The sequence below is a fragment of the Castanea sativa genome, chromosome 10 (genome assembly GCF_040712315.1).
Source record: "Castanea sativa cultivar Marrone di Chiusa Pesio chromosome 10, ASM4071231v1".
Classification (NCBI taxonomy): Eukaryota; Viridiplantae; Streptophyta; class Magnoliopsida; order Fagales; family Fagaceae; genus Castanea; species Castanea sativa.
This window is the reverse complement of record NC_134022.1, coordinates 38,137,746-38,148,863: the sequence shown is the minus strand read 5'-3', so window position 1 is coordinate 38,148,863 and position 11,118 is coordinate 38,137,746. Positions and strand designations below refer to the sequence as shown.

Genomic DNA, 11,118 nt, shown 5'->3' with positions numbered 1-11,118 from the left:
AAAAAGTCACTAAAAATTAATGGATTCACTTTATGAACGATCTCACCTTCCAATAATAATCAGTTCTTATTGATGAATAAGAACTCTTGCTGAATTATTTAAATTTTGCTTATTGATGAATAAGGACATTTTACTGAGCGAGTTATGCAATCCAAGTTACACTAGAAGGGAAGGACCTCTGATTGATTTAAAGGGAAAAGGACTCTCAGTACTACAAAAATTATATTCTCAATGCAGAAAGTTATGGAACTCAGTTCAATTTTCGGCTGCAAACACGATTTTATTCTAGAAATATGTGGATGCATTACGTGGAAAAGTAGGAATTTAAGAGCCCTGACTACTGCATATAGCACAGAACCCACAACATTCATAGTTGTGAATTTTTGCACTGCATTAAAGCATTCCCACAGAGGGAGTTAAAATTTTTAGTATTTAACATTTTTAAACACTATTTTAATAATTTTAAGAGCATTCACATCAGATCTTGTATACTCTTGATTAATAAAAAATAGATGAATTTTACACATTTAAGTCACAAAACTTCCCACATCAGTTCTTTTAAAATTGTGTATATTTACACATTTACTACAATAATCGTGCATATATATACACAGTTACTGTAGCTGTACATATTATTATTGTAAAGTTGAATTTATTCAATTATGTGTTAACTTTATTCTGTGCCAAATTTGCTTGTAATTTAGCAAGTAGATACCCTATATTTAGGTGGGAATTATGTAAGGATTGTGTGTGTGAGAGTGTGAAGAAAACTCAAGATGTGTGCACTCAAAGGAGTCTCATGACTGGATCTCGCGGCTGACTCACAACTAGCAAGTCGCCAAAGTGACATACGTGTGAAGCACGCAGGGAGCTGAAGGGTCACGACAGCTGGAGCACTACATGACAAAAAGTACAGTCTGGCCTAGCAGTTAACCTGCAACTCAGACTCACGACTAGTTCCAATCGCAAGGCCGAATCGCCAGAATGCCCTATTTGGATGAAAAGTGTCTTTTCACATTCCTCATGTATCCTACTATAAATACCCTTATACCCACAAAATGTAAAGAGCTTCTAGAGAGAATATTGAGAGAGATATAATCCTAGAGAAAAACAAGATTGACTCATCTACAATCTTTGTTATTTGATTCTCCAAATTCCTCTACTCTCACCCTCTCCATTGACACATCCTTGAGAGGTTCATTTGTCAAATCCTTATCTCACCATACTCATATTAGTGAGGAGGTATTTTGGTGCTTGGGAAGCAGTTCAGAGATGACCAATTCGTTTGGTTGATGCAATGGGCTTATTGCAAGATCCGGTAAGCTAAAGAAGACAAGGTTTGGCGTTACTCTGTTGGAGCAAGAAACTTGGAGACCTTAGGTGCATCGGGTAGATTAGGCTTGGAGGGTCTATTGCTATTCATGTATCCCAACTTTATTCTCTAGTGGATTATTTGACCGCTTGGAGTGCGGCGGAGAGATTTTTCGCCGAGTACTTCGATTTCCTCTTCGATAACACATCACCGTGTTATCTTTGTGTTTGCATCTCTCTTCCCTTACTTTTTACCTTTTAATTACTGCTATGTTTGTGATTAATTTTGATTTAGAGTGTGTTACCAATTTGAGTTTAGTTTATATTCATCATTCCGCACATATATTGTTTGTGTATAAGCTTGTGTTGGTAATTTTAATATTAGAGGTCTAAATATTCATTGGTGTTTTATACGCTAATTGAACTTTCAATTATTTTATTAATTTCACAATTTCACACATTTTTTTCTCTCTCTTCTCCGTGTGTAAAACACACTCAGTCTCAGACTTCTCTCCTCATCTTCTTTTTCCTCATGTACACACAAACACACTCACACAAACACATCCACACAGACAAATCAACACAGAGATACAAAAACACACCCGCACGGACAAACCAACGGAGAGAGAGAGAGAGAGAGAGAGAGAGAGAGAGAGATTGGTACTAGTGTTGGCCGCTTGTGGATCGGTGGGTCAGTGCTGGTGGCAGAGATCAGAGTTTGTGGGTTGATGGGGGTTGATGGAAATGGGTTTGCATGCTTGTGAATCGGTGCTAGCGGCAGAGATGGGTGCTTGTGGGTCGACGATAACAGGTTTTGATGCTTGTGGATTGGTGCTAGCGACAAAGATCAGTACTTATGGGTCGACGAAGTTAGTAAGTGTGGATCGACAGAGATTGGTGCTTGTGGGTTTTGATTTTTGTGGTGCTTGTGTTGGAGATTGGTGCTTGTGGTGGAGAGCTGATCTGACTATAAGAGAAAGAATAAGAAGAAGAAGGAGAAGCTACTTGTAGAGGGGAAGTGATTTGACACATGAAAGGAAGAAGTAGTTTTGAAAGGAAGAAGAAGAAGCGAAGAGTGGTCTGAGAGAGATAAGGTCAATGATAAAAGATAAAGATAAAAAGAAAAGTAGAAAGAAAAGATAAAGAGATAGGGACAAAAGAATAATAATAAAAAATTAAAAAGATATTATTATTTAAATAGAATAGATTGTAAAATAGATGAACTGATATGTGTGTTTTGAAAAAGTAGTAGTATAAAATGGAAAAAGTAGGTTCTTAGTGTAAAATAGACGGAAAAATTTAGCCGAACGGATGCGGTTGCTCTAACACCTCATTTTACAATATACCAAACATCAAAGGTTCTTTTTTTTTTTTTTACAATTTCATTTAAATATTATTATTTTTATTCTCTCACTATATTTCTTTCTCTCTCTATTCTTATTTGTGTCTCTCTCTTTCTCTGAAGAAACCCACCACTTTCTTCTCAATCCAAGCAAACCACAACCACAACTAGCCACTGCCAACCACCACCACCACCAAAAAAAAAAAACCACAAGCCGACAGCCACCACAATCCCCAACCACCAAAATCACAAAACCCAAACTCACAACCTCATCACCACCAACAAGCAGAAAAAGAGAAACAACCCACCAAAATCACAAACCCAAACCCACAACCTCATCACCACCAACAACTGGAAAAAGAAAAATAAAAACAACCTACTAAAATCACAAACCCGAACCCACTGCGAGACCCATGACAGAGTCAGCGTGTGTGGGTCGACAGAGATCGATGCTTGTGGGTTTTGATTTTTGTGGAGCTTGTGGTGGAGATTGGTGCTTGTGGTGGAGAGCTGATCTGACTTTGAGAGAAAGAATAAGAAGAAGAAGAATCTACTTGTGGGGGGGAGGTGATTTGACACGTGAAAGGAAGAAGAAGAAGCGGAGAGTGGTCTGAGAGAGATAAGGTCAATGATAAAAGATAAAGATAAAGAGATAAGTAGAAAGAAAAGATAAAGAGACAGTGACAAAAGAATAGTAATTAAAAATTAAAAAGATATTATTATTTAAAAAGAATAAATTGTAAAATAGATGAACTGATGTAGATGTTTTGGAAAAGTTGTAGTATAAAATAGAAAAAGTAGGTTCTTAGGTTGCTCTATCACCTCATTTTATAGTATACCAAACATCAAAGGTTCTATTGTTTTTACAACTACATTTAAATATTATTATTTTTATTCTCTCACTATATTTCTTTCTCTCTCTCTATTCTTATCTGTGTCTCTCTCTTTCTCCGAAAAAACCCACAACTTTCTTCTCAATCCAAACAAACCACAACCACAGCCATAGCCACACCCACAGCTAGCCACTGCTAGCCACCACCACCAAAAGCAAACAAAAAAAAAACCACAATTTGGCAGCCACCACAATCCCCAACCACCAAAATCACAAAACCTAAACCCACAACCTCATCACCACCAAAAAGCTAAAAAAGAGAAACAACCCACCAAACTCACAAACCCAAACCCACAACCTCATAACCACCAACAACCGGAAAAAGAAAAAGAAAAACAACCTACCAAAATCACAAACCCAAACCCATTGCAAGATCCACGAGCTAAGCCACCCACTTCCGCTGAGAAACACCACCGAGACCCATCAAGCAACCCATCAACCGAGCAACCAAGACCCATCAACAACCAACTGTGCCACCAAACCCATCAACAACACCACTGAGACCCATCAAAACCATTGTCGAGGCACCACCAATACAAAACAACCAAGACCCACTAGCACCGAGCCCCACCAAATCAAACCCACATCACCACCAAATCATATTCATATCACCACCGTGACAACCACCATTAGAATCACAAGTTACCTCTTCAAAAAATAAAAAAATAAAAATTCAACACCACCACTACCACAGTGATTTTTCAGTTGATGCCGGTGAAAGAAGAAAAGAGAGAAGAAGTAAGACCAGTGAGAGACAAAAGAAAGAAGAAAAAAGAGAAGAGACTTGTGAGAGAAAAAGAAAGAATAGAATAGTGGGAAAGATCAAACCAGTGAGGAATAAAAAATAAAATAAAAAATTTACAATCAAGCTATAGTGAGTTGTTATCAATGACAGCTCACTGTAGCTTAATGCTAAATTATTTAGCATTTAGTATCTGTAATGTAGTCATGTTTTTATGATTTGAGGTGTTAAAAATGTTAAAAAATAACATTTAACATTTTTAACACCTTTGATGAGAATGCTCTTATAATCTTTAGCAACAAATAGTACAGATAAAACTACAAATTCCTATTGGCATGGACAACACAATTTGTTGTTTAAGAGGATCCTATCTAAGCGTTGAACCACTTGGCCAATGGACATCAAGAATTAATCCTTGTACTTTTATTGGAGGAAAAGAATTTTATGATTTATCCTTCAGAAACAAATAAACACTTTACCTACCAAAAAAGAAATAGTATTTTTAGTATTCCCTGTTCTTCCAGAAGTAATAACTAATAACCAAGCTGTCACAGAAATTCTCTGCTTGTGAAAGCATAATAATATAAGCAGCAAAGCATCAAGCTCGTCTCCCCAACCATCCCCTGTCATCCACAGCAATGCCCCCAAAACAAGGACCTGCTCATATCAGCAAGGTATCTTTATCCATCAAGTAAGAAGACCAGTCAATCACCGTACTTTATACACGAACCCGATGTACCAACTATTGCCCAACAGCAACAAAATCTCCATTGTTGAGATGGCAACTAGAGACGTAAAATATAATCACAGCTGGTCCGTATAAACGGCATCAACATCATCAAGTTCAAGTAACTTGCTCATAAGTTCTTTGTTCAAGTCCATAGCCTCATCATCTACCTAAAACCCAACAACTTATTGTAGTCATTACTTTAAACATATGAAATAGGAAAATTATAGGAGATAATTGGAGTCATTACAAACCAAAAAACAAAGCAACAAATTGATTCACCACATTATAAAGATGGTGTATAAACCAAAGGGCTTAGCACATAGCAAATGGAGAATGAAATATTGGAAAGAAAGACGAGGGGGGAATCCAAATGCCAACTGTGAGTTTGGAATCTTTGGATTACTTTTTGGCTTATTTTTGCTTATTTACAGCTTTTTTTAGCTACAAATGCGCTTTTGCCAACTTTCTACAAATAAGCGAATAAAAATTTCAACCAAAAAAAACACCCATCCAAATGCACAACAAAATATTCAGCGGTAGCCTATTCTCAGGAAAAAGGCCAAACTAAGAAATTATAGCTAACTATTTTCCTTTGCTGTTGAGGACAAAGATTTTGTACTATACAAAGTATCAACAAAACCATAGGGTACAAGAGCAACATACCTCTATAGCGGTTAATGGAAGCAGCTCAGAACCATTATCAGGCTCAAACTTTATTCCTTCATCACGTAGTTTTGACAATATTGCTGTATAGTTATCTGATGAACTTACAATTTTATATTGGCTTCAAGAAAAAGCAACAAAGTATTAGAACTTCGTAGAGAAAGTTGTATAGTTTATAATGAGGAAAAAAAATGTATATATTGCCAATGAGCTCTAATGTAATCAGAATATCCTCCCCTTACAAATCTTAGCTGAAGAGTGAGGTCATAGGTTCAAAACCCACTAGGTTCGAAAAATTGAATACAATACTTATATTACCTACATAAATTCTATCACAACAGTCAGAAATCAAGCAAATATGCAAAAGTTGAAAATTAAGAGAATATAGGGTGGTAATACAACAACTAAACCTAATATCAACAGCTAAGAAAAAGAATACGCATAAGTTAATTTCACTAGAATCACTACCCCGCAAGCAGACATGCCCCTTCCAACACCAAATACACACTTCCATCAAGCAGAGAAAGATTCTGGACTTCAAACTCAGGGTACAGCTCACAGCACAAGAAATTTGATATTTTCTCCAGCTAACATGATTATTTTTTAAAACTCCCCTTCTCAAAAAACAGAAGGGTTCCCAATGTCTCATTCTTCAGATATTACAGCTGCTTAGATAGCATAGCATGCTGACTGAAAGATCGCAGTTGTGCCAACCCATCCAATAACACTAGCTAGTTATCATTTCCATTGAAAGTAACGAAACATATGTGAGATACAGAAAACATACTTGTGGAAACTAAAAAACTAAGCTTTTAGTTGATTTAGAGAAATGATGAGAGATTTCATTATATTGGTAAACCAAGTCGCATATTTTTTACAAGAACGTCCACTCCAAAATTTAAATTACACTAACCTCCGTCAAGGTTTAGGGAAATATTAGGATTTACTTCCTATTTTCAAGGACAGTTTACACATGTTTGTAATTTATATACGGCATAAACCTCTATAAACCTATATTTCAATGTCTACCAAACTTCCCCTACCAAGAAGCTAATTCCTCACTATACAACATAACCCAATGTATACCAAACAAACAAAAAACCATAGACCACAACTCATATGCTACAGGACAATGAAGAAGAAGATGATCCACTGATTCTCCACACCTTTTACACATAAAGCACCACTCTAACACTGCAATATGCCTCTTCCATAGATTATCCGTAGTTAAGATCTTACCTAAGGCAGCAGTCCAAGAAAAGAACGCTACTCTAGGAGGAACCTTGGATTGCCACACCATTTTCCAAGGAAAATCAATGATAGAAGAAGGAGATAACGAGTGGTAGAAGCCTCGAACCTCAAAACCTCTCCTCATTGCTAGCTTCCAGCAAAGTTTGTCGTCACCAACACCCCGCACATTCGTGGAATAAAGCATAACCCAAAAACGATCAAATGACTCCCAATCTTGAGGTGAACGACAGAACCGAATGTCCCAATGAAGCCTCCTATTGGAGAAACACATCACCTCTGACACCAAAAACTCCCTTGCCCGACTAATACTATACAATTCTGGAAATGCTTCCTTAAGGGAACAATCTTTACACCATACATCCTCCCAAAACTTTATCCTAGTACCATCACCCACATCAAACTGAAGAAATTTAGAAAAGTCCAGCCAGCCACTTCTAATGGATTTCCACACACTAACACCATAGGTCCCTAACACCGGTTTGGTATACCAACCACCCCCTTCATCCCCATATTTAGCCTCAATGACCTTCCTCCAAAGGGCATCTCTCTCCATTCCATATCTCCACAACCATTTGCCTAACAAAGCAGAATTAAATCTTCTCAGCCGTCAAATCCCTAAACCAACCTTCTGCACCAGCATACAAACCTTAGCCCATTCCACCAGAGGAACCTTAGGAGCATCAATACCACTCCAAAGAAAGTCTCTCTGTAATTTCTCCATACAATTTGCCACCTTTATTGGAATAGAAAGGAGAGAAAGGAAATAAGTAGGTAAATTGGACAAAGTACTCTTAATAACAGTTACTTTGCCCCCCTTAGATAAATACAATCTTTTCCACCCAGCTAGACGCTGCTCCATCTTTTCCAAAACAGGGTTCCAAATTGTCTCCTCTTTATGGGAGGCACCCAATGGAAGGCCCAAATATTTCAATGGAAGTGAAGACTGCTAACAACCCAAAATCTCCACTAATTCATCCATATTAGGCACGTTACCAATTGTTATCAATTCTGACTTCAATAAGTTAATTTTTAACCCTAATACCACTTCAAATCTGGCCAGAATTCCACATACAGCAGCTAAATGATGTGGGTCAACATCGCAAAAAATAAGTGTATCATCTGCAAATAAGAGATGGGACACCATTAGCAACTTCCTAGCTGAATTACCTACTGAGAAGCCCAAAAACTGTCCCAACATAGCAGCCGCATCCAACATACGACTCAAAGCCTCCATGACAATATCAAAAAGGAGCGGAGATAATGGGTCCCCTTGACAAACACCCCTTGTGCTTCCAAAAAAAATCAACTGGAGGACCATTGATTAGAATAGAAAATTTGACAGTTGATATACACCACATAATCCACCTTCTCTATTTTTTAGAAAAGCCACACTGCTTAAGCAAATACATAAGAAAATTCCAATTCACCTTAAATATTGGTTATTAATCAGGCAGGTTAGATGATAAGGAAAATCAGGGAAATAGAAAGTAAAACAAGTAGGCTCAGTGCTATAGTATCATTTCTAAAAATAGGTCGTGGTCCCTAACATTTCCAAAAATCCCTATGGAGGTCGGCTTAATTCACACAAATAATTATTTATACTAACAATTACAAATTGATTCATTTACAACCTGCTAATCTTTAATATTCCGGGTAAAACCTCAATGGAATAAATCACTTACCTTTTCTTTAATGAAAGATGATCAGTGTTGATGTTGTGATACATGCACAACTATAACATTGCTCATAAGAGGTATTTCTGTCTAACTTAACTTTTTTGCACATGCCAACTCTAATGCTCTACTCTTGTCAGGATCTAATACCCTTCCCTCTACCATTAGAACATTAAAAAAAAAAAAAAAGTAATTGAAGAAAAAGACTGTCAGCACATCTAGCAGAGTTTTATATTGACAACAAGGTCATAAAAACTAGAGTTTTAGGCATTTAAAATAAGATCAGAGACATAATCTCTACAGAGAAAAAGTGGAATATTACCTTTCCAACCTATCTTCTTCAGTTTCATCTTCATACACTGGAGGTTCAATAACATCCTCAGCACCAGCATCTAATGCAATGACAAGAAGCTGATCTTTGTCAACATCTGTGACCTTTACATTTACGACCCGGACACGTCTGAACTTGAACATTACAGATCCTGAATCTGCCATCTTTCCCCCATAGTCCTTCACTACCTCTCTAATTTTTGCCACAGAGCGATTAATCTTATCAGTTGACACCTCAACTACCATACTAGCTCCACCATAACCATATACCTGAAAATAATAAATTAGATCTTTTTAAGAGCTTAAAAACTTCCCAATGTATCAATATCAAGTAAAATAATAGAGAAAAATCCAAACCAAACTTACCCTCAATAGTTAAAAATCATAGTATCCCCAATATAAAAAATTATATATACACACACCAACCTCATAGATTTTCTCGATGTAAGCTTCTTGTCCCTTCTCAGATGCTCTCTTGATGTTGCGGTCCAGAATTTCCTTTGGTACATCAAGCTCCTTGGCTTTCTCAAGTACAGCAGCCAAAGTCATATTAGATATAGGACTTGGACCCCCTTTCTTAACACTGCTCAATGCATATTATAAGTATGACCCATAAAAAATCAATAAAAAATTTAATGTACATCTAAAGTATATAATGGCAGGTAAAAAATTCCTGGCACTTTCTTCCTAATATCACTCAAAACTAGAAATTACTACCAAGCAGAACCCACTCTAAAGAAATTTTTGGTACTGGTAATTGGTAAGAGCAGTGCTCTATATACTTTTCTTATGTTTATTTATTTATTTTTTAGCAGTTTCAGCATGTCAATCCAAGAAAGAGTCAAATAGAGAGTAACCAACTCACGCAGATACGACTTCCTTCCCGATCCTCGAATACAGCTTTGCCTTCTTTGCATCTTGTGCCCCCTGCAATTACTGTCACATTTAGAAACCTGAAGTAGAAGGCCACAAAAATGTCTTCCTAACTTTTCCAGACTCATGACGATTGATACAAACATTGCATCAAACACATGGTGTTCACGTAAGAAAATGGTTCCAAACAAATCACACCCATTTTAGGATAGAAGTAAAACACCTAACTTCTATTAGGCATTTCATCAAACACATAAAATTGGAAACCATAGACAAAACTTTACCGAACAGGTCATTGAGTCAGTGAGCACAAACAAGCAAAACACCACTATAATCAGTCCCCAAACTAATAATTCACAACAACAAAAAACTGAGAGAGAGAGAGAGAGAGAACCTTTCTGCCAGCGATTTTGCTGGAACGCCTGCCCATACAGAGAGGAGAGACAGTCCATAACTTTCTCACTTGAAGAACATTATTATTATCAATGCACTTGTTTTCATACAAAAACAACGAGGTATACGTTGATATTGTTGATAAAGATGATAACTTTCTGCTTAGCAAACAGTTTCCTGAATCATAAGGTGATATGATATGAGTTCCTCACAAAGATTATAAAAAAAAAAGTGAGAATGAGTGAATTGAGAAAGAATTACTTTTGACAGCAAAGGGAATGGGAATGGGGCATTTGGAGGAAAACCCATTAGAGAATCTGTGAAGAATTGATCCAAATGCTCTCATTGACGACGAGCCCATGTCTCTTTTGCTGTTTGTTTTTTTACTAGATTAGTGCAGTGGACTAATCTAAAGAGTAAAGAGCAGTGCCACTGCCAGTAGTGTGTGCTACGTAAGTGCCTTGTTCAGTTGTTCTTCGCTAATCGGAGACTTTTGCATATTATTACTACATGGAGTCCATGGATGTGTCCCGTAACCTCTCTACGGTACACTTTTCTTTTCTTTTTTTAATTATTCTTTGCCAATTCAGTCCATCACTTTGTCAAAATGAGTATTTTCTATTTGGTGTCTTGTAGTTTTTGCTAGGGGTGGCAAAATTTGACATGACCCGCGAACCCGATACGACACGACACAAAATTAACAGGTTATGGGTTGAGGCTTAACGAGTTCGTGTCATATTCGGATTGACACGGCTAACCCGTTTAATAAATGGGTTGGGTTAGTATTGAACACATAGAACCCGTTTGACCCGTCTGACCCGTTTAATTAAATGATATTTTACCAATATACCCTTCAAACTCTTGGTATATAAACTTATTAGTTGTTGTGATTTATTTTCTTTGACATATTGTGATTGA

General features: G+C 37.0%; 1 protein-coding gene across 1 annotated transcript; it reads right to left on the bottom strand.

Moving 5' to 3' along the window:
* Positions 1 to 4,684: 4,684 nt before the first annotated feature.
* On the bottom strand, positions 4,685 to 10,694 carry LOC142612930 (putative transcriptional regulatory protein At2g25830). Its single transcript, XM_075785103.1, has 7 exons — positions 10,462 to 10,694; positions 10,202 to 10,377; positions 9,800 to 9,861; positions 9,361 to 9,517; positions 8,927 to 9,204; positions 5,681 to 5,801; positions 4,685 to 5,184 (listed from the first exon to the last, which is right to left on the bottom strand). Exons 1-7 carry the CDS (start codon positions 10,559 to 10,561, stop codon positions 5,092 to 5,094), a joined length of 987 nt encoding a protein of 328 aa, XP_075641218.1. The 5' UTR covers positions 10,562 to 10,694; the 3' UTR covers positions 4,685 to 5,091.
* Between the last annotated feature and the right edge of the window lie 424 nt (positions 10,695 to 11,118).